Source organism: Phalacrocorax carbo, chromosome 27, assembly GCF_963921805.1.
Source record: "Phalacrocorax carbo chromosome 27, bPhaCar2.1, whole genome shotgun sequence".
Taxonomy (NCBI): domain Eukaryota; kingdom Metazoa; phylum Chordata; class Aves; order Suliformes; family Phalacrocoracidae; genus Phalacrocorax; species Phalacrocorax carbo.
The window spans coordinates 1,569,763-1,592,719 of NC_087539.1; the positions used below are offsets into that span (position 1 = coordinate 1,569,763).

General features: G+C 55.9%; 1 protein-coding gene across 6 annotated transcripts in view; it reads left to right on the forward strand.

Moving 5' to 3' along the window:
* Positions 1–22,957, forward strand: part of HDAC7 (histone deacetylase 7) — a 95,537-nt gene that overhangs the window by 42,667 nt on the left and 29,913 nt on the right. The window contains exon 1 of one of the 6 annotated variants that reach the window (XM_064474363.1): positions 5,197–5,639. The exons of 3 other annotated variants lie outside the window; for them this stretch is intronic. In XM_064474363.1, coding sequence (XP_064330433.1) covers positions 5,537–5,639 — 103 coding nt within the window. In that variant the 5' untranslated portion in view covers positions 5,197–5,536. Of the gene's footprint in view, positions 1–5,196; positions 5,640–8,374; positions 8,398–22,957 lie in introns of those variants that run through there. 2 more of the 6 variants (XM_064474364.1, XM_064474368.1) reach the window with 2 other exon arrangements.

Sequence of the window (22,957 nt, forward strand, 5' to 3'; positions counted from 1 at the left end):
TTTTGTGCTGTTGGTAAGATGGGGGAGATGACAGGCGGCCAGAGAAGCGTGTCCTGGCCTTGCTGAGTTTGAACAGTCTGGCTGCAGCTGGGTGGGCTTGTGTCAGACTTGAGCGGCCCTCTGTGACCGAGGCTTTGTGAGCCCCGCACGGTTCAGCTCCTGGCTGGCATGGCCGGTCTCTCGTTTGCTGCTCTGACTGCCCTAAAAATACTGCAGAAACCCCTGCTGCTTGCAGCCTAGCAGCCTCGCTGAATGCCTGTAATGTTTTCCTGCCTTTGTTGATGCCTAACCTATGTGGTTTGTTCCTGGTCGCCCCGCTCCCACCTCTTCGGACGTGTACGGGCTGCTCTGCTGAATTGCCTTCCCCGAAGAGCAGGGCTGGGCCTGCACTGTGTCAGGTCACTCAAGAAAGGTCTGAATTGGGACATTTGCTTATGATGTGATGGTGCCGTGAAGCCTTCAAGGGGGTCTACACAGTTCAGGAGGCACGTAGGGGCCGGTGGTGTGTGGTGTGAGTTGCTAATGCTGTTAACATTAACTTGGGTCTCGTTAAGCTGAGCCGAGGAAGTTGAGGAGAGCAGCGCTGTCCTGCAGAACGTAGGCAAAGGATTTGTTTTCTTTCTCTGCCTTGGAGAGCTCCTTCTTCCCTTGAAACTGTCTTCCCAATATAGCAGCAGTTGCTAACACTGAATGAATGCGTGCTGAATTTAGGCAGCTCTGAGGCTGCCGTGTGTTGTGCAGGATTCAGTCGTTTGAGCTTAGCCAGAGCAAGCGAAGCTGGTATGCTTGGGTGGCATTGTCCCAGTTGCCAAACTATAAATAGCAAACAGAACCCAAGCGCTTGTTGAACTGACTTTGGAAATTTCCCAGACTCACCTTGGGGGAGGAATTCGTGCCAAGACACATCAGCCCTTGGCACAGCGGGGCTGAAGGCGGTGAATGCTCAGGATGATGCAGAAGTACCCGTAAGCGAGTCGATGAGGTGGCAGAGCTGGTACGAGTGCCGTATGTCCGTGTCACTGCGGTCCCTGTTGGGCAATGTCTGAGGGTGCTGAGGAAAGAGCCTTGAGTCAGTGCCATGCTGTCACCCAGAGAGGTCTTCAGCAGGGAGGGAGTGTCCTAAAGTGAGGATCTCCATGGAGGTCCTGAGCCCGAGGACGGGCTGGAGCAAGATAGTGGCTATCTGTTACGCTTCAACGCCTTAGCACATCCATTACGTGTATCTGTTCACCTTCCCTCATCCTAAAAGTTTAGTCCGTCCATGTTCAAGGCTAAGCGTGGTGGATGGTGCTCTCAGTGTGTCAGTGCTGTTGTCAACGCAAGAATTACGAAGGCGTCTCCGAGGCTGGAGTCCTGCTCGGTGGCTGGCTTGCCTTTTGCACCACAGCACCGTAACGAACCGCCCCGCTCGCTCACAGGCAGATACGTTAGGCCTCGTCCCGTGAGGTGTTTGTCTCCAGGAGCAGGAACGCATGCCAGCAGGAGAATTAGCTCTTCCACGGGATTGCGTTGCACAGTTGGATCAAAATACTGCTCACATCAGTGCAAAACAAACACTGCTGCTGGTCTGGCACGCGGTCACGCTCACCCCGTGGCCTCTCTGCCGCAGTAAATGACAGCGTGCGCTTCAGGGGGACGGAGGCTCTGCACCGGGAAGGTGGGTGCGAAGGGGAGGGAACAGGAGGATGGAGACGCAGGAGCTGGTAAAAAGAGCTGAAAACTGGGAGTATCCTGTGCTGGCTTCCACAAGAGACCTATTTCTCTTGATGGAGAACTATTTACTTGTGCAGGATGTCCCCCTCAGCGGTGCCTGCCCGGAGCATCCTCCCGGTGTCTAGCCATGAGTGGGACAGGAGCGGCAGCCGCTGCTGCCCGTACATGGCTCCCAGCTTTTGGCACTGCTAAGCCGATCGCTCTTCTGGGCTGTTTGTGCATCGCGGTGTGTAACTTAGGGTCGGAAAAGCTCTACTGGTTTACTGTAGCTATCCTAAAGTAATACCTCAAAACCAAGACCCAAACTTTTGTTTATTTTAGAAATGCCTCGATGTTATAAGGCATGAAATAAGCAGGTAGGGCTTCCCGGTGCAGCTGGGCTTCTTGACAAGGTTGCCTATGCCTGTACTGATTCACTGGGTCACGTTAGGTGATCCTGGACTTTTCATCCATCTGCTCTCCCACCGTCCTCTCCTACTTTGCCTCTTTTATTCCCTTTCTTCACCTTCCCTTGTACTCGAGTACCCCCAGTTCTCCCGCAGCTCCCCCTCCACACGGAGCGTGGTAGCCGCTTATAGAAATAAAATAGGAAGGTGTCCTGATCCGGTTTGTGTTCCAGTTGTAGCTGGAAGGATATCAGCCTGTCGCTTGGGTCATCTGCTTCTCCGAAAGAGCGGCGTGTCCGAGGAGCCTCTGGAGCATCCCGCGGTCCTGCAAGCGCCTTGGAGTTCAGCTCCACGGAGGGTGGAAGCAGGCACGGCGGCAGCCTCCGGGGAGGAGTGGACTCCCTGATGCTGCAGGAAGGAGTCGGGACGTGGTGCTGGGAGCGGTTGGCGGAGGGCGGGGGGAAATGTTCTTGAGCCCTCACAGGAGGAGAATCTCTTACGCAAGTGTTGGTGCTGAGGCAGCTTTTTCAAAAGCCGCTGTTGCGTAAGAGCGAAGCCTTGGGCAGCACAGAAAATGTGGAGAACGTCACTTCCGAGCCATCGCTGAAGACAAAGCGAGGATTGCTCTCTGAATTTCTTCCTTTATGCGTATCCTAAACTTCAAGGCTCATGTAAATTCTCCAGGTTTGCTCAGGGCTTGATACACTTATGTTGCAGAGGATATGTTTCCATACATAGCCTGGGGGTGCAACTACCAAGTGAAAACAGTCTCTTCTGTTCCTGCCATAGACTATTCTCTTGATCTAGCTGCCTTCAGCAACACTTACGAGGCCAGTGAAAGTGCCTGTTTTCCAGTATTATCTTCTAGTGGCTGTAGGGTGGGAACATTCACAGCACAGAGGCTGTCTCTGCCTCTCTGGGAGGTGGGAGTGTGTCCCTGCTCCCTCCCTCCCCTTCGCTGCCGCAGAGCAGAGGAGAAGCACCGTTCTCCCACTTCCCTTGCCTTGCTTAGTCCCAGCTTTTGCTGTGTCCTTTTTGCCAGCTGTGTGGGCTCACCCTTGGTCCTCTGGCCCCTCTGCCCTTGTCCCAGGGCTGAGGCAGGGCTGGCATACGGGTCCTTGCTGTCCCAGGGATGCCAAGGATGGAGGGCTGACTGTTTCTGCGGATGCTACTCCTCCTGGATGCAGGAGCCTCTGCTTCATCTTCTGGCTTCTGCAATGCTCAGGATCATGCCTGCCTCCTTGTTCTCCTTCTTCCAAGACTGCACCAACACGTTGCTGCGGTGGTAGAGGGGTCCCCAAGCGAGGATGTGGAGGTGCTGGTGGACAGACTTGCCGTACAGTCCGTACACGTTGAAAATTGCTTCCACAGAGACCAAGCCTGCGAGTGGATGCAGTTCTCCACGGCTCAGGGATGCATCAAAGCCTGATGAAACTACCGGGTACTCCTCATCTACCTGTTGTCAGCCTCTTTCGTGGCCTTGCTGCTCCCCTCTGCTCTGGGGCTGAGACAGGCTGGACCCTCCCTGCCTTTGCTGGTGGCACTTCAATCCCTGCAGAACAGAGCTGCTGCCAGCCGGAGGTGGCCATGTCCCAGAAGAGGGGTTCCCCACGCTGGGGGATGGTCCCTGCCACAGTGCCAGGGTGGCTGGGTTTTCTGTGGGTCCCTGCAGCCACGTGGCTGTCACCTGCTGGCGTGGGGCGGGCAGAGAGGGCAGCAGCACTGGCTCACGCCGCTGTAATAATTGAACTGCAGCGTTAAGCAAATCTGCGGCCGGTGATCTTTATTCAGAGCGCTCAGCCTCTTTGAAACAGTGGTTTAATACAGGCGGTTTGACAGAGGCCTTAATAAGCAGTTGCTGTCTGGATGACAACTGGAATTGGAGGTGCCGTGTTCCCTCAGACGCCCCGTGTAAGTTTTGGAGGATGTTTTTATAACAGACGGAGCTGGTGGGTGTGGGGAATTCAGTTATGTAGCACTGAAGACTGTCAGTCCCTGCTTATGGCTTACTCCTCTCTGAAAAATGGTAGAAAATATATTTTTAGGTTTTGAGTAAGCTGGCAGAATGTACTGGCATCGCGAGTATTCAGACGCACATGCTGACCGGGCGCTGTGAGCTAGCAGAGAGCTGCTGCAGGGACCGGTCTCAGGTGGCGAGTTTGATTTCCAGAAACCGTAGCTTGTATGTTTGTTTTCCCAGTATCTAAGGATTGAAATGAAATACGCTCTGAGTGTTGCCATTTAAATTTCCCTACATTAGCCTTAATGTTGGTTGCTAACCGAGACCAGATCTTTCCTAAACACATCTGGCGACTGCGTACGATCGCAACCCTTTCTTCTAAGGGTGTGCTTTGCTGAAGGGCTGCAAGGGTCCGCTTGAGGTTAGAAAGCAAAGACAAGGTTTGGGGTTTGTGGGTGCTCTGTCCGGTTGCTTTGGTCACGTCAGCTCCCTTTGAGGCTCGGCTCGGCTGGCTGCGAGCGCCTGGTCAGGATCTCTGGCAGCCCTGCTTCACCCAGGTGCCTGGGCAGGCTGAACCTGCGGCAACACGCTCTGCTCGACGTGGGCTGCGCGGCGGCGGTGCGGGCAGCACGGCAGGCGGTTTGCTGGGGTTTTGCCGGATCCCAGGTGGGGAGGAGCAATAGCCACACTGGGCTGGTGCCCGTTGGGGTCCAGCTGTGCAGTTCTTGGTGGGCTTGGCCGGTCCCGGGGACACTCAGGGCACTGTGGGGCTCGTGCTGTGCCAGGGGACGACCTGCTTGGTGTCGTGCTGCTGCAAACACAGACCCCGTGTCTTGGGTTTTGAGGAATGAGCTGGCAAAGCGGTGCAGAGATGGCCTCGCGGATTTGCCACAGTGTTTGCTTTGCCTCAAAAGCACACGCAGTGGCTCTACCTTCTGTTACCCAAATCTTTCTTGGTGAGGTGAGAGTTGTTGTGCAGAGTTTCCTCTTTATATCCTCTTATGTCACGCTGCCCCGCCGGCTGAGTGCGCTCAAAATAGCTGCCAATCCCAGTAGGTTTCACTTCAAGGTCTCTATTCTTAGCTTGCTGGTTAGCTGAGCAAGCCGCGTTACTCAGTAGTCATGAGTTCAAGGACCATAGGGTAAAGACTAGCAAACTTATGCCATGCAGGAGATTTGTTTGCGTTTCATGGCAGCTTCGAAGGGACAGCCTGGGCAGAGCCCTGCCCGGCAGCCTCAGACTTGTGCGCTCAACAAGAAGGCCACACTTATGTGAGCACAAATAAGAGTTGCCGGAGCCGGTACATGCTCCGGAGGCGGCGAACGGCTCAGGAGACGGGATGACTCAGTATATGCGAGTCTGTTAAGTGGCTTATTGCATCTGACCCATCTATGAGCAGCCTTATCAGATGCATCTTACTGCTGCACTGATGACCAGATACATGCGTGGCAGGAGTGAAGCAGAAGTGAATGTGGGATGCGGAGCGGCGGCTTCCCGGGAGTGGAACTAGCTGGATGTTCTCAGAGTGTCGCACCGAGGCTGAAGATATCTGCTGCGCTGGTGATGTTCAGCCCGTCCTGTAAGTGCCTTTCCCATCCCTGGGAGATTTCCTCCTTCCTTGCATGACTCTGAATCTTGACTAGTCGGGTGGGCTGGCTGAAGGTGTACACGGGAGCATCCTTCTGTACGACACGTGGGCCTGAGCTGAGGCTCTAAGCTGCGCCTGGTGGACACAGCCACCGCTGGGGCAGGGCTTTGTGGTTCTGATCGCCCGTACGCAGGGTCCCAGCTTGGTGCCGACGTGTGAGCTTTCCATAGCCCTGTTAGCCAAGGGAGAGGAGCAGGTAGCATCAGTCCCAGTTGTACCAGCAAACACACGACAGGCTCATCTGTTACCTGCTCAGCCGTTTCTGGCTGTTTCACTGGGAACTCACCATTTACCCACCAGCTCTTGCTCAGATGTAATGAAGGTGCTGCCTAGATGGATGCAGAGGGACCCCTCGCTAGTCCTTCAGCAGGACTTAGCTATTTTTGAGAGTGCATTTTGAGAGAGATCTTGTTTTCCAGAGTTTGTTTAAATTCCTTTAGCTTTTCAAACTATTGTTGGAGCTGGCTGATGCCAGCTGTGCTGGGCTTGGATGGTTTCCCACCCAGGAGTGGATCAGGCACAGCGTGCTGGGGTTAGGGCACAGGCAGGAGCAGCATCCTGCACCCGAGGGGTTTATGGCACAGGAGAAACGAGCCCGTCCTGGGGGCGAAAGGTGTCGGCCATGGCTTTCGCTGTGTGCTGCGAGGTGGTTGAGGCTCTGTACGTGGGGTTGCTGGGGAGCGAGTGTTGTGTACCAAGTTTGCATCCTGCCTACGCTGCGGGTAACGGTCACGTGCAGGCGAGGCCTTTGTCCTGTGCCTGACTGCTTTTTTTAAAATTTATTTTTAGGTGCTCTCTGGCTTCCTCTTCCTCCTGCGCTGCGCTGCACTCCCTCTTTCTAACTCCCTCTTCTAGGATTGCTTTTTGAACAATCAGTTCCTCCTTAAACCCATTTTTGCAGGCCTTTGTCTGCGCTTGGGAGCTGGCCCAGTTTAGCATTAGCAGCTGCTGGCTCCTTCTGGGTAAGCGAGAAGAAATAAAGGTTTACACTGAATGAATCATTTGAGCCTTATCTGTCTTTCAAATTCGGGACAGCTGTACAACTGCTGTGTGGAGTCTGCCTGGAGGGCACAGAGGCTCCTCGGTGAGGAACTTCTCCCGCCAGTGGCCTGGGCTTAATGGGTGTTGTGCTGCTGATCCGTGGGCTGCCTCATTGAATTCTGCGTGCCTCTCCGAGCTTTATCCCACACTTGGTTACGAAGCACAGCTCTGGAATAGCTCCCTTTCCTTGAAGCCTTGCTCCACGCCAGCTTTGCTGTAGGCTCCTGCGGAAATGAAGCCTTTGGGATGCTTTGAGTGGTTTGATCGCCGTGTGAAAATGCAGACGCTGGCTGCAGAGCATCGTGGTGGGAGCCGCATCGCGGTGGGACCCGCGGCGTGGATGAGCTTTGAAGGCAGACAGCGCGTGGTTTGTGGGGAGCGAGCTGTTGGCATCCCCTTGGGCTCCCCGCTTAAGCAAAGGGACACGGCGGAGTGTGGGCACGGCAGAGTGTTGACACTGCAGGAACCGCGGTGTGGCTTTGCTGGTTTAAGAGGCAGGATTTGTAGATAAGTAGTGTTAGTTGGTTTAATAACAGAAATGTGGGAGAAGGGAGGGGAGCAGCAGATAAGCCTTGGGCTCGTGCCTAAAAGGTTTTAATCTGACGCTAAGGTGGGGAGTTGCACCAGAGCTAATATTTTGCTGAGATGAACAGGCCAGTTTTTTCTCCCTTTCCCTCCCTCTCCTGCTGTCCCTGTCTTCTGGCACTTGAGATTAGACTTGGTTTATCCTCTTTCTGTGCAGAGAGGCCACGCAGTTAGGCCCTGTCTAACCGTAACGGAGGCCTCGCCAGCAGATGTGCTGTTGTTTAGCGGTTCGGAGGAAGTGCCAGCACACGGTGAGCCTCGCCCACCCTCCTGCAGCCTAGTCCTTCTCCCAGCTCGCATCCTCCGGTCGTCAGAGCTCATCAGAAGAAGCAGCAGGCTTAGACACGTGACGCAGTGGTGGCAAACTCCTCGTAGCTTCTTGCAATTTCCCTTTTTTTCTCTCAATTTTTTCAGAGGCTGTGTGCTGCAGAGCCTGCCCATCTCTCGGCACCCTCTGCAGATGCTGGAGGGAGGTTTGGCTCTGCGGCTGGATAAACCATTTGCCTTTGCGATGCTGGGAGCCGTCGAGCTCTTGCAGACTGGAGGCATTGGTGGAGCTTCCTTCGTGTGTTCGTAACTTGCCTTCCCAGTTTGTCTCATCCCACGCCGAAGGCCCTGCGTTGACACCGAGAAAGGGATGTGGTGGCTTGGTGGCTTCGGTCCCGCCGGGCACTGAGGACGTGTTTGCGAGACGGAAGTCCATCCTTTCTAGAGGGCCAGGCCTTGGAAGGTGAAGATGGCTCTGCCCTTTGCATGGCAGCAGTTGCAAACCTTACTGTTACTCAATAAGAATGAGGGGATTAAAGCAGACCTTGGCTCCTGAGTGCAAGGGCTCTTGGCACTTTGACTCCTCTAGAGAAGATCTGCAGGCTGGCCTGGCTGCTCAGAGCTGGGCTTGTGGCCCCAGCAGAGCGTACTGAGGAGTACAGAGGATTGTGCGTTGTCTGCAAGGTCTCCTCCTGCCCTGGCGGTGACTTCCGTGGGGCTCCCTGGAGCTGGGCTTGCTCTGAAGCCGTTATGGCCAAGGCTCTTGGGGTGCTTGGAAGGTGATTTTAGGACTAAGGTAAGTCCTGGGTGAGGAACCAAACAGGTGCTCGTAACAGTGGTGGCAGAATAAGGTTGTGTTGTGGCAGAAGCTGTTTCCTTAGTTCCATGTGAGCTCTTTCCTGCAAAGCCCAATGGATAAACTGCATCGCTTTCTTCTCCAGAGCTTGGCGGCACCCGGCGGTGCTTGTGACCTGGTCTGGGAGCTTGAGTAGAGTGGGGAGATGCAGGGCTGCATATCCTGGGTTGGGAAAAATAACCCAGAGACCCTTTCCACCTCAAATACAGAATTTTGAAGGGGGTCTGCAGGATGCTGGGATGGGACAGCCACACTATGCATGGTGAGCTCGGCTGTTTATTACCTCTGTCTTTGTCTGGTGTGGAGGCGGCACATCAAGCTTGGTCATCGGCAGGAGGGTTTTCTTCCATGCTTTGATTTCCAGCACAGGCGTGAAACTGTGGACGGCCAGACCCAGGGACTCGGTGGGAGAGGGGTCTTGAAAGGGGGGTAAGGAGGCAAACCTCAGCACTACGAACATGAAGACTGGCTCCTGAGATGCAGGGGGGTCTTGCTCTGAGCCCGAAGAGCTGCAGCACAGGGGAGGAGAGCCCAAAAGGTGGCACCAAGCACGTGGTGCCGGAGAGGGGAAAGCCAGGGTGGGGGGACACAGCAGCATGGATCCTCAGCCAATGCAGTTTCTTTTTAAAACTGAATTTTTTCAGCCTTTCCAAGAGCTTCATAGGCATTAAGCTGGCTCGGTGACTTGCCTGTCAGGCCCAGGCTGGGCCAGTTTGGGGCCAAACCCATGGATCCATCGCACGGAGGATTTCTGAGGGATACCCCCAGCTAGCCAGGATGAGCCTGTATCGATTACTGCTTAACTTCAGGTCTCCCTGCCTGTGTCGGGCAGACTCTGAGTGTCCCAGTGCAGGGATAAGCAAAGAGGGCTTGTACAACCCTTACAAATCTGGGGATGGAACCTGCTTTTCTAGTATGACAGACCAGGTCTCAGCCACTCTGCCTCTTTAAAGCAAGTGTACTCAGAGAGGGTTTGGCTTTTCTGCCTATAACTAATTTTTTAGCCATTAGGTAGACGGGGCAAAAGTCCCTGCTGGATTTGTCCGGGCAGCTCATTGCGGAGCCGGTGGAGGTTGTGTTGTGACGCCTTGTCTCGTGCAGCGGGTCCGTCCCTGGCTGTGCACCGGCTGCAATGGGTGTGCAGGGATGCTAAATCCCCCCTTCCTCATCAGCTGGGTGCCTCCTCAACGGAGCAGGAATTAGTCACCTGGATTAAATCACAAGCCTTCTCTCTCCTTCCATCTTCAAGGCCCTGCTGTCGTAAACAGCTGCTTACTGGAGTAGGTAAGTGGAGGCAGCGCAGTCCCGCCAAGCCCTCGTGTCCACAAATGACTAAATCCTGCCTGAAAAGTCAAAGTATGAAAACATTATTTTTTGGTTTTGGCTGAGCCTCGTGGATTGCTGGGATCGAGCCATCTTGGCTGCCCGGCGGGATAGCAGAGCCGCTCCTCTGGATGCTGGCTGGGGCTCTGCCCACCTTGCAGCTGGCGGATGAGGGTGGAGGAAGGCTGGTGCGGACGTGTCGGGGAGCAGGCGAGGTCCTGGGGCGCAGGGCAGTGCCTGGGGGATGCCACTGCCCCAACGGTGCTCGGACCAGCCTTACAGCCTGGGATCTGCTAGCAGCGCTCTTGCAAAAATTGTTGTGCCCATTGGCAAAATGTGTTGGCTGGAGGGCGGTGCTGCAGCTGCAAGCCCTCGCAGTTCGTAAATAGCTGTGGGGGCTGGAGAGCCGGGCCGGTGTCTCGTAGAGGAGCTGTCGTGCCAGCCCCTGTGCAAAGGCAGCACCTTGCCTGCGTTTTTTGGCTTTGAAGCTAGCTTTTCTCTTGTGTGCGCTTCCACGGTGCGGGCCTGCGTGCAGCTGGGGTTTCTGTGTGCTGCCCTCATTTGCTTGCTGCTCCGGCGGTCCATCTTGGGATAGCGGCTGGTCGTCGCTGGCAGCCCTGCCTGCCTGGAGCTGGGTCAGGAGCCTTGCTGAACCGTGTGGTGGGTCCGTCATTCTGTCGCAGCCTGGCCAGTCAACTCTGCTGTTGGTTTGGAGCGAATAGGTGGATGTGAGGTGGGAGATGCTGTTGTTTAATAGGGCGCTGGTCTGGGAAAGGAGAGCTCGCTCAGAGCTCTGTGCTAAAGACTCTTTGTGTGTTTTGATGTCTGTAATATATGCTGGAGCAGGAGCCTAAGAGGGTGGAGAGGAGTCTGGTAGTAGCCCAGTCTAAGTAGGTGTCCTGGCGCGTTCCTGGGAGCGCAGATCTTGCTGCCCGAAACACCCGACGTGTCTCACTTCTGTGGGACAGGCTGCTGTGAGAGCAGGTGCCTACAGCCTCGGCGGTGCTGCGTATGGCATTGCTGAAAGACCCCTGGCTCTGGGCCCTGGCCCAGCAGAGACCACTTCCTTCTCTAAACAGCGCGGCAGCTTGTGGTCTGCTTGATCTGACTGCATCTGTGCTCTGCTTTGGATGTAAGCAGTGATGGACCAGGCAGTGCAGAAGCCGCTGTGCATCCCTGCGTCCTAGGCTCCCATCTCCAGCTACTCAGGCTTTCCCAGGTGTACCCCTCCTCTTCTCCACCCGGAAAAGCCCTTGCAGAACTTGGTTTCCCAGTTGGCCAGCGGAGATAACATGCAATGGAGTTCTGCTCTCCTTCTCCATAAGCTCCGGCTGTTAGAGGTGGAGCGTGGGTCCAGCTGCCTCGGCAAGTGAGACTTGGGACCCGCAGGAGCTTGGCATAAGCCTGGCCTCCTGCTGTCTGGTTAGGGCTGTAGGGACAGAGCTGAGGAGCCTATGGTACGGGAGGTGAGAAACTGCGATGGGAGATGAGGCAGGGTGTCAGGGAGGTGGCAGTAGCAAGGGGTTGTCCAACCCCCATCTCCCACAGAAGTGGGAGGTGATGTGGTGTTTGCGCTAACATAACTGACTCGCTCATAGCGTGACCTGATGTGATGCGTAACTGGGGGACGCTCATGGTTTTTCAAACCTCTTTAACTCGGCCGTATTTATAATCAAACTTTGCTTCAAAAGAGGTTGGCAGCCGTGCTCTGGGCTGTCCATTTGCAGCTGGAGAGGACAAGCGTGCCTGTGCGTCACAAGGGCAAGCCTCAAGCTGGCCTCTGCCAGCTGACCAGAGACGGTGGTGTTGCATCCCTTTGCGTCTCCTCTCCCTCGCTTGCTCCGCAGGCGTGGTTTGCAGGGGCTCGGGCAGCAGCCTGTGGGCAGTCTGGGATTGCTGCTGGTGGAGGCAGAGGTAGAACTTGGCTTCAAAGGCTGTATCTGCTCAGTCTGGGTCAAGCAGAGCAGCAGCAGGCCTGTGTTGCTACACTGGACGCTTGTCTGCTCCCAGCGGTTCTTGGTGTCCCTTCCCTGCCCCCACGGAAGAAGCCCCCCTCCAAAGAGCAACCTCCATCACCGCTTGCAGGACCTGACGCTTCTGGAAGACTCTGCAGTGTCTGGATGGAGATAAGGGTTTAAGGCCAAAAATTAGGAGAATTTCCTGCTGCTAGAGATGGAGCCTGTGTAATGCTGATTTAGGGTTTTGACTCCCATCTGCAGCCTCCCCGGGCTCCCAGGGGAAGCTGACCAGATTCCCAGCTTGCTTGGGATCTCCCAGCTCATGCCTACTCACAGGCTCGGGGCCTCACTGGATCTATAGGTGGTTTGTGGATATGGATCCCCAGTTCTCGGTCTGCCTTTCCCGCATTCATGGCAGCACGACTCCCAGGTACGTGGAGCCGCCGACACGCCGCATCCTCCTGCGGTAGGACAGAGCCTGGCAGCCGAGACACCCCTTCTGCGTGGCCAGGCTCAGTGGTGAGACACTGGTATGCGAGATGTAAACTCAATACCAAAGTTTAGATTACAGCCCTGTGAAAAACATCAGCTCCCCTAAATGGAGCCCAGATGGTGGCGGAAGCTGTGCAATGCATCGAAGCCAAGGGCCGGGAATTGCAGGAACTGTGTGAGCAAAGGGACCAGGGCTGTGGGGGAGGGAGAGGAAGGGAGGTAGGGTTACAGCTCATGTAGGCTGCGACGCGGGCCGTTGGCCTCTGCCGTCCGCATCAAGGGTCAACTCCTAATCCAGGCTGGTTAATCAACCTCGCCCCCTTAAAAACAGCTTTGGATGACAGATGTCTTGAGTTGCATCACTGTAAATGCAGCATTTGCAAAGCTGAGGTTTCCCACAGCCCATGACAGCTGAACTTGCGGGCGTAAGAGGCCGAGGGCTCTTGGGCAAATTAGAGGAGACCGGGTAGATCTGAGGCAATGAATACACAAGCTGTGTTCGCTCGGGAGCTCTGCCAGAAGAGGAATTTCCCAGCTTCCCCATTTCGGCAGGTTCAGAGCCGCTGAGCCTGGGGAGAGGGGCAAGTTGTGCGCGGGGTAGCCTGGAGACGGAGCCGTGGTTTGGGTAGGACGAGCACCGATGTGCGCCCCAGCAGCTGGGCGATTGCATGGGTGAGCGCAGGCTTCGGGGAGGCTGACCGTGACTCAATATCCTGGTGTTGTGAAAAAAGCAAATGTCCCTGGGCACTGCCGAGAACGCTGTCTGGGAGGCCAGGAGCCATCCTTCCCTCCTGCTGTGTTGTGGGAGCCTCTGCCACAGCTTGTTCTGGGTGTTTTGGAAAGTTGTGGAGTGACAGAGGAGCACCAGAGGGACCGCAGAGCACGTGTGGTAGGGCTGCACCCCGTGAAGCCAAGCAGTGCCAGCGCATGCAGAGGGGACTGAGGCCCCAAGTGATGCTGCGGTGATGTGAGAGCAAGTTATTCCCTTCTCCGGACAGCTGATGCCCTTGGGCTGCAGCAGGGAGACCACTCTGGGCCCAGACAGGTCCAGTGGTGAGGGCAGGCTTGGCCAAGTTAGATGAATGTTAGAAATGGCTGAGTTAACTGTCCCCTCCGTGAACTAGAGGGCTGGGGTGAGGTGATGAAGAGACGAGGTATTTACATTGAAATGGGGCTCTTCCTGATGTTCTTCTGTCAAGAGGAGTTGTGGGGAGACCCCAAACATGTCCAGAGGGGATCAGTGCTCCTCCGTTAGGACCCCACCATCCCTCCTTCCTTCCTGCTCTGCCCTTCCCACGTCTCCCTCCCTTTCCTTGTAAGAACTGCTGCATTTTCCAGTATCACCTGCTTGGGCAGTAAAAAGGGGACTGGGGCTGAGCTAGGGAGAGGGCAGGAGGGATGGAGAGGAGCAGGAGCGCTCCTGCGGGCCCCAGCACCACTGTTGGCAGCCAGGGACTGAGGTACCAAGCCGTGGGGCCTGCGGCTAAGCTCACCCACGCGGCATTTGCCCCGGAGGAAGGCCCACATCCCTCGAGATAACAGTGTGTGCAGGAGCAACACACCCCTCCCCTTGGAGATAAGTTTGTGTGCAGGCACAGCCCGGAGATAAACACTCAGGAAGGCAAACATCCAATTCGTACACCTGTACGGACATGGAGCACCTGCAAACGCCCGCCGCGTGGCTGTGCCCGTCCTGCTGGGGTGGCAGAGCTGAGCTAGGCGGGTGTTTGGCGCTTGCCGGACCAGCACTGGGCCTGGTTTTGTGCTAGAAAATCACACGTAGGGCTGTGCGCTGCCCCAGAATCTGGGGGTGCTCGGGGAGAGGGACCAGGCGGAGTTTGGTGTCATCTGGGGTTGAGTTGGCTGCAGCTTTCAAAGGTGCTTGGAGCATCTTCCTGCTCAGACCCCAAAGTGCTGTTACACCCCAGGGTTTTGCACACCTGGAGGATGCTGTCATCTTTAAGCTATGAACTCAGTTTTCCAGTGGCTCTCAGGTAGCCTCCACACGCAACACAGAGCCTTGGAAAGTTCCTTTAACTTGTAAGAAGGGTTTTTGTTAAACTCGTGTCTCAGAGAAGTTGTGAAATTGGCACAAACGAACCCGTTGCAGTGGGAATGCTTCGCGGGGGATTTCGACAGGCGCTTCGGGGACTCTGCTTTCGGGCTCCTGTAAAGGGGGCTGAACCAGTCGTCTGGCCTTCGCTTAGGTTCGGGAGAGAGCGGATCCGCGCAGCTGGCGGAGCTGCCGCTCGCTTCTCAGGAGCAGCATGCGGGCCGGGTTTAACTCCCTGAGTTTCAGGTGTCTGCAATGATGGCATTTACATCTGAGCCCGAGCCACACGTTGCCGCGCTGCTGGGGCAGAAAACCCGCACTGTTTTAGGATGTCCGTGATGGGATTATTGCTGGTGTCACTGCAGCCAGCTCAGACATCTGCACCGAAACGTCCACTCTGGCAGATGAATCGCAGCTGTAGCTGGTGGATTTGGATCTTACCCTGAAGTCAGGATCCAGAGTTTTATTTTTCAGGACCGACTGGGAGATAGTTAGGGCACCATCACGTATATCCCAGATGAGGTGTGGGGGGCTGGGGAGTTCTGGTGATGGCCAGCCCTGCACGTGCTGTCTGCAGACGCCTCCCAGCCTATCCTGCAGAGGCTGTTCCTGCCCCCCCCAAGCTTGCCATGCTGATTGTAGGGGCTCGTGAGACATGCTTTCGCACTTCGGTCGCACCATATGGTTACTCTGATTAAAATAAATACCAATAGTGGGTTGTAACCAAGCAGGGGGTGGCTGTTCTGCGTCTCGTCTGTCACCGAGAGAGCTTGCTGCAATGCACCCCCAGTTCTGGGGCGAGCAGCAACCCGAGGAGCCCTGTACTGACAGGTAGGAGCCTTGCAGAGTCGGGGAGCTAGACGTCAGCTCTGTGCCTCTTGCTCTTGTAAATACTGCAGCTGAATGTTAACCTTCTTCCTTGGCAGGATAAACTAATCTTTAGACTTTGAAGACTCGGAGCACTGCATTGGTCTGTAGCTGCAGAGTGCTCCTGACGTGGATGCGGCCGAGCAGTTAAGATGCTGCAGCTTGTCTCTCCTGGGCGTCCTTTGCCCTCTGTCTCCCTGCGCATGCGGCACTGTTTGTACTTCTTGCTGGTTTTGCTAGTAGAGGTGTATTTGTCACAAATCAACAGCATCCATATCCACGAGCAGGAACCGAGCTGTCAGGAGAGAGGCGGTGCTGGGCTGCTCGGGCAGTGCCATGGTGGCTGTGCTCCGAGTCCTCAAAAACAACTGAACGGGGTTGAAGGCTCCAAGTCTGTGTTTCCTGAGTGATGCCAAGAAGCATGAAGTAGGAGTAAGGAGACATCATCGCCTCTCTAGCTCATGACTTGAGTGGTCTTAATGCTGTGGCCAGCACTGTACTATCTACTTCAGAAAGGGCAGTGACTCAATGGAAGACTCAAAACTACAAAAATGCAGGACCTGCCTTGCAGGGAGAGATGAGGAGGAGGCTCAGGCTGGTTATCTTGGCAAAGGAGACTCAAAGCATCAGCTCCTTTGGCTGATGGACCAAGACAACGATGTTGGAGGCAGAGGTTAGCTTGCGGTTTCTGTGTTGGCCCTGTCCACCTTACGTGACCGGTCCTAGCAGTGCCACATCTGACCTTTTCTTGTGTCAAATCGCAGCAGAAGGCAGTCCCTGGGGAGGCGTCTGGAGTCTGCTCCTTCCCTGGCCAAAGATCTGTAAGTCTCGTTTGCAGCTCCTCTGTCGGTTTTACTGGCTGCCTCTTCTGTTTGTGTTTTGAGGTGTGGATTTGTAACCGTGCTGATGATGGACCCTTGAAAGATCTGTCAAGATCAAGGAACTGGGAGGATTTTTAAAGTTTTTTTTTTTTCTTGGTGGGACCTTGTTGTCAGGGTTGGATGTCTTGTTGGATCTAGCTTACTCATGAGTAACTGTGCTGGTTGGGTGGAGGTTCGCGCTCTCTTCTGCAGGAGCCCAGACTGGATGATAGCCTGTGACGGCGATGGGAACAAGTGATAGCGCTTGGCTGCTTCCCTGCTGGAGAGGTTGGGATGCTGGCACGGAGAGGCCATTTCACACCACGCGGACGTGTCTGGGACAATGTGCCAAGCGAACGAAGAAGGTGGAGGGTGTGTCTGAGGAGAAGCCTGGGAGGGGTGCAGGGTGTAGGATGGGGTGCTGGCACATCTGGAGGTGGGACAGAGAAACTTGCAGAAGGATTTGTGGGCTAGGCCTGGTTTGAGCTTGGGTGTGTGCTGTATCTGCACAAATCTGCATGTCCTCCCTTCTGCCATCTTCTGGCTCGGTGGGGGAGGCCTCCCAGCAGTGCTGCTTGCCAGAGGAGATCCTTGCAAAACCCCACGGCTTTCCCCCCTGTCCATGCGACTTCCATGTTCATCTCCTCGCAGCAGCTCTTGGCATTCCGGACCCTGGAATGAGAGATGAGGCTTGGCCAGAGCTCACCTGCCCCCCGACCAGTCTGATACCGGTAGCCCGGTTCAGAGGAGAGGTTCCCAATTATGTGCTGCTGGTTGCTTTCCTGAGGTACTTAGCATTAGCATAGATCTCCTAGTCAGAGAGATAGGGATACCCCGGATAACGATCTCACAGCAGGCTCTGGGATGAGCAATGCTCTGTAAATGGTATCTCATTACAAAAACTGATGGTTTTATTTTGACAGAATATCTAAATTAACGGCAGAAAAGCTATGACTTCTGTGACTTTGAGGCGAGGCTTTGGTCACGGGTGAATAGTTTCCAGTAGATTTGTGTTTTAGGAAGCCATTTGATGGGCTGTTTTCAAGAGTCTCGACTGAAGTGTGTGCCGAAGTTGCCGTGGCTGGAAGGTGGCTGATGCGGGAAGCAGGAGACCTGGGTGAGAGCAGCGAGTGGCACCGCATGGTGCGTACGGTCGCGAGCAGGGGGCGGCGGTGGCTTAGCGGGAGGGGGTGTTTGCAGCTCCTCTGTGTCTAGAAGTTCTTATTGCACTAAGAAAAGGGTTAGGAACTTTATGGCAAGGAATAGAAATCACAACCCAAAGGTCTGGCTGGGAGTTGTGGCTTTCAGGCAGGAAAAAAGAGCTCTGTGAGGCACAGGCTAAGAAGGGGATTGGATCTGGGGCTGGGGTCGGTGGATTTAAGCCTGGGGCAAGGCAGGAAGGGCTTGGGCAGTTCAGGGCTGTTTTGCTGCTGGATGCACCCGCTCCTGAGTCAGGCTTCAGCTCTGGCATGGCTTTGCTGAAAGAGGAGGCCAAACAGCTGGGAGAGGAGGTGAAGCTGGCAGAAATGAAGCCTGCAGGAGCTGATTTATCTGAGAAGATTAAAATACTTTTTATCTAGCTGAAATCATGGCCTCCATCTAGGCTGCGCTTGCTCGCTGTTAGTTCCAGATCCCCGCCACTCGCTGTAGGAGCGTCTCCTGCTGCAGCTCGCCAAATCAGGCATTTACCCAGGCATTGCTCCACGTCTGTCCGCAGCAGAGACAGGGATCGGTAAAAACAGCCGCGGTACCTCCGGAGCCAGTCCCTCCTTCCCTTTTGGGTGCTTGCTGACCCACCTGGGCAGGCTCGCCGGAGCCGAGTGAGCTGGCTGCTCCCTGAGCCTGTCCCTGGGCTCCCAGCTTGCCATGTTTTTTCCCTCCAGCGGCAGCTACATGCCCTTTCCACAGCCCACACAGTTTTTCTTGGGTTGCGGGAGCCCTGGCAGCAGGATATCAGAGCAGACTTCCCTGCCAGGGCTCCAAGGGTGGATAGACCAGCTCTTCTCCTTCCCTTATCACCTTAAGCTTCGGGAGCGGGGAAGCCGCTGCACAGCTGCTGCGCCACAGAAGAGCTTTTTGGTTTTGGCAGCAAAGGGAGAACATCAAGAGCTGTGATGGCTGCAGAGGGACCACCTAAGAGAGCATGGGAGGTTGGCAGCAAACACGGCTGAGCAAAGAAATGGCAACTGATGTTGAAACTCCTGGAAAGGGGAGAGTTGTTGCTGTAGAAGGCGGGGGGGCGGAATAATATGGAAGTATGGGAATGGCTTGCCACTAGATGGAGTGAATGGTCTTACGGGGATTTATCTTCAGCCTCTGGCAAGTTCAGTCCAGGACCTTTGCTGTGGGAATATGTCCCTTCTTCCTCAAACTGCTTGGCTTGACTTTGGGAGCTGAGTTGAGCTGCCCATCAGCGTCTCCTCCAGCATGGCTGAGGGGTGCGTGGCACGGTGGTCCCGGCTGTCGCCACCCGTTGGATGTAGAGCAGAAGAGTCACCTCCAGATATTGTGGGCACAGAAATCAAATCCTTGAGCTCTCGAAGCCCTTGTCCTTCAGCAGAAGCACGGTTTGGGACTCTTTGGGGTGAGAGTTTCCCTGTGTGAGTATGGAAGGTGCAAGAGTCACACAGAGAAAGGACATCTTTTCCAGCCTTGCTGGAAGGAGCCGTGGAGCTGGTCCTCCCGGGGCTTTGGGGGGGGCAGTAGCCTTTTGGGAAACCACCTGGAAACATTGCCGTCGTGATGCGTGCGGATTTGCAGCGGGACCCAGTGGAAGAGCTAGCTGTTGATCTGTAGAGCTGTGGTGCTGGCTCCACTGGCCCCACGGCCATCCCTGGGGAGCTGATGACTTGCAGCAGGGGACCCCCACGCCCCATCCTGTTCTCCCACCTCTTGCTGTTGCCAGAGGAGGCTGCAGACCCTGTCAGGAATGATGCAGCGCTGCAGGAGGAGATCGACGCAGGAGAACCTTGGGCTGCCCCTCTCGGGTGCCGGCTGGCAGCGTCAGGAACCCCTGCAGCAGCCGCAGCTCCCCGGTGATGCAAGCGCCGGCGCAGCAGCCCCGTCGGGGTGAGATGCAGCGCTTTTCCCCCCGCCCGCGCACCAGGGGAGGGGTGAGCTACAGCAACAAAAATGCGCCCTTCCACTTGGGTGACTGCTCCCAGTTAGAGATGAAAACATTTGTTCCTGAAATTGGAGTCATTCCTGGGATTGCAACACCCAGGCTGTGTTTCCAATTAATCTGCTGAAGTCGTCATGCATTTCCAAGTGCATTGGCTCAGCAGAGAGAAATCTGGCGTTGCCTTCGCGCTGGGATGCCAGCTGAGATGCGCACGGTCTGAAATGAGGAGGGAATGGCCCCGGCAGGCTGGCCCACCGGCACCTGGCACGGGATCGCAAGGGGGCACCGGGCAGCTCCGGTACGGCTGGGGGATGTGGCAGAGAGCACGGCAGCCTCCTCCTGGGAATGAAAACGCTTGAAATAGTTGTTGAATTACTGTTGGGTTTTTCCTGACTGGTTTCCTTCTGTTTCTGGGTGTGTGTTTTGTTTTGGGGAGAAGGGGAGGGGGGTGAAGTGAGTTATGCTTGGTCTATTCGCTGCGTCTGCAGGAGCGTATTTACAGCTTCGCCGCCTTAGAGGCGATGAGCGGGAGATGTTTGCCGTGTGTTGGGGATGATGGTGTGACCTCTCAACCCCAGCCTCCTCCCAGGCCCTCCCTCAGGGCGCTGCTGCCCTCGGCGAGGCGGGTGAAGGCTGGAGGCCGGAGGCTGTTTCGTTTGGGAGTTGAGCGATCCCTTAAGCGATGCCTGCGGCGCTGCACGTGGGTCGGTGTCTGGGTGCCTGCGGGGCGAGGGGAGTCTGGAGCGTGGCAGCCCGCAGAGCCGGCTCGGTGTTGGGCGGTGGGTCCTGCTGGTGCGTCTCCGCATTAGGCACCTCTCCAGGGAGCCGTTGGAAGGGCAGGCATGCCCTTGCCGATGGGTTTCTTTTTCTCTCCTAGGGCTGCTTTTGTAGAAGGCAGGGTTCCTGCCTGGAGCTGGAAGTGACCCGACACATTCCTCATCTCCCGTGTGATTTCCTGAGAAATGAAATTGGATCTAGAGCCCGGTCCCAGCTGGGTGGGAGCGGTCCAGTGTGTTAGCACAAACACTCATGGAAAGGCCGAGCTTGCGTAGAAATCTTCCCTTTCCAAGAATGAGGTTCAGGCGGAGGCCCCCCTCCCTCCAGAGTCAGCAGGGATGACGGACAGGAGCAGGGAAGGGGGGACGGGAAGCTCAGCAGGTCTCCTGCCACTGAGGTCACCGGTGGCTTTTTCCTTCAGGAGGAAGCACGCAAACTGCTTTTGCAGAAGGAGCATGCAAACCGCTTTTACCTGTTGGGAACCGGAGCTGGGATGGAGAGTCCGGCTGCCTCCAGCTTCCCGCTCTGCGCAGCCCCTCTCCCCGTGCCGCAGGGATGGCGATCCCCCGCGTTCCTGCAGCGGTGCTTCCCTAGAGCTGGAAAGTGTTAAGTGAGGATGGTGACAAGACCACTCCCAAATTGGATCACGCTTCCTTTCCCATCTGTGAGGGCAGCACCGGGGCAGTATGTTCTTCTGTGGGAGTGTCGTGCAAGCCTGTGCACCCTTCTCAGAGGCCAGCGCAGGCAGGCGGCCCGCGGCAGATGCGTAAAAGCCTGAAAAAAAGAAAAAAAAAAAAAAAGAAAAAAATAAACCAAAACAAACAGGGAAGCGAGGAGAGGAGGGGGAAGGCAAGTTCACCACCAGGGTTTAATGCCACGGTGCGTCAGTATAACAAATAGTCTTAAGGCTGTTGCGCTGACTTCCCAAGTTATTTGCTCCAGAAATAGAGCTTTCCTATGTGTCTGTATTAGAATAAGTCGCCGCTGCATAGATTTTTAATGGCGAGCACGTAATGTTTCTATATTTGCTTGCAGGACAATAATGCCGATGCTTTCTATTTTCTATTTTTCTATTTTTAACACATCAGCGGGGCAAAAATGTAGTTGGGAGCCTTCAGGGAGCAGAGCAGCTCTGCCCGGAGTGCTGCCTGCACGGCCAGGCTTCGGGAGCGACGCCAGCAGCTCAGCGAGCAGCCCGGGCTTTCAGAGTGCCTGGCCCCGCTTTTTGGCAGGTAAAAAGAAGCCAGTCTGCGCAGGGCTCGTCTCCCTGCTCCGGTGGGCTCCGCGGAGCCCGCGCTTCAGGGTCACAGGGCTGGGTGGTGGTGGGGAGAAGCGAGGGACGTGAGGCATAGGCCATCCTCTTCCTCCTGTTTCTCTCCCTGCTGTGGCCGTTTGAGGCTGTGGAGGTGGTGGGGAGCGATGAAGGGTTTGTGGGTCTGGCTCTGTTGCTGGCTCTGTGATGCTTGTTTGGGTGGTGCTGGTCCTGAAAGCCCAGCTCAGGTCCTGAAAGCCCAGCTCAGGTCCTGAAAGCCCAGCTCAGGTCCTGAAAGCCCAGCTCAGGTCCTGAAAGCATTTCAAGCCTTATATATGTATATATGGGCTTTTTTTTCCTTTTTTCTTTGTTTGTTTTTTTTTTTTAAAAGAAAACCAGTTTCCATCACCACCTTGATCTTGAAAAAGGGCTGCAAGTGATAACCTGCAAAGACCTCCAAAACAGGAGGTGAATAACAATACTGGTACCGACTTGAGTCGCAATCCCAAGTTTGGGGGCTGGTTCATAACTTTGAGTGGTTCTGCCCTGGCCAGGTCCCTCTGCCACCCTCATCTACTCGAGCTGCCGTCAGCAGCCCTCCTCCAGCAGGATGGGCTTGCGTTGGTCCTTGCAGGGTTTCTGGCTGCTGACGTCCGTGCTGGAGGAGCCTGAACACGTGCACCTCCCATTTGGAGGAGAAAATAGGAATTTAGGGTGGAACTTGCTCCCCAGGGGCTCTGTTTCACCCTCCGGGCTGGGCCCAGAGAAAGTGTCTTCTGCTGTCTTGGTGGTTTTCCCCCCCCCCCCCCCCCGCAGTGGAAAATCCCACCGGTCTCAGGAGTGGATTTTATCGTGGTGTTTGCGCCTGTTGCAGGGACTCTGGTTTCCAGCCCCTCTGCAGGGCTGCGCGCAGCGATCACCCTGTTTCCACAGCAGCTGGTGGCCGCCAGCGGATTTCGGATTAAACCCCAGACCTGGCCGTTCGTTGTGCCTGGGGGTCCCGGCTGAAGGTGGCGCCTGTACCTGCGGCCGCCCCTCCTGGACGTGGCAGCAGGTTTGCGTTTCGGGGCCAGTCCTTTGGGGCAAAGAGGCGACTTTGGGTTTGCAGTACGGGGCGGGCAGCCGCGTGGGGCTCGGCCCCTGGCTGGGACAATGGCAGGAAGCCGGGAGCTGCGTGCAGCGCCTTGCTGCTGGCCAGGCACTGCATCCTCGCGGAGCCGAGGCTGCCTCCGCCGCCGCTCCTCCCTTGCTATTTCCATCGCATTGTCCGGAGGAGAGGAAGGATGTTTCCAGCCTTCTTCCTTTTTGCCTCAAAGGGATGTGGGGTGGGCAGGGAGGGGAGGGGAGGGGATTTTTCTCGCTGGCAGTTGTGCAATAGGCACGATTACTGCTATTCGAAGCACGGTCCTGCTCCGCCCAGGTCAGGGGGGTGACGCATCTTGGCCTGAGCCGTCCCGGAGGTCTCCCCTCCTCTGCGGTCCTGGCAGCGGAGGTGCGTCTCGTCCCATGTCCTCGCTGGCAGCCGGTGGGCTCAGGCGCGTCCTCGTGTGCGAGGCGGGGGCTCGGCGCTCCATCGGAGGAGATGCTTCTGCGGCGTGGCTTTTAGTGGACGCGCAGACGTGGCTGGACTCGTGGTGCTCAGCAGTGCTGGGGGAGATGCTGCACCCACGCCCTGTGTTCCCAGTGGCGGGGTGAGGCTGTGGTGAGGTTGCCGGTGCGCAACGTAAGGTATTTTGGGAAGGCAAAGTGGGATCCTGGTGTTATAAACACCTTTGGCACCGTGTTGTGGTGGGGACA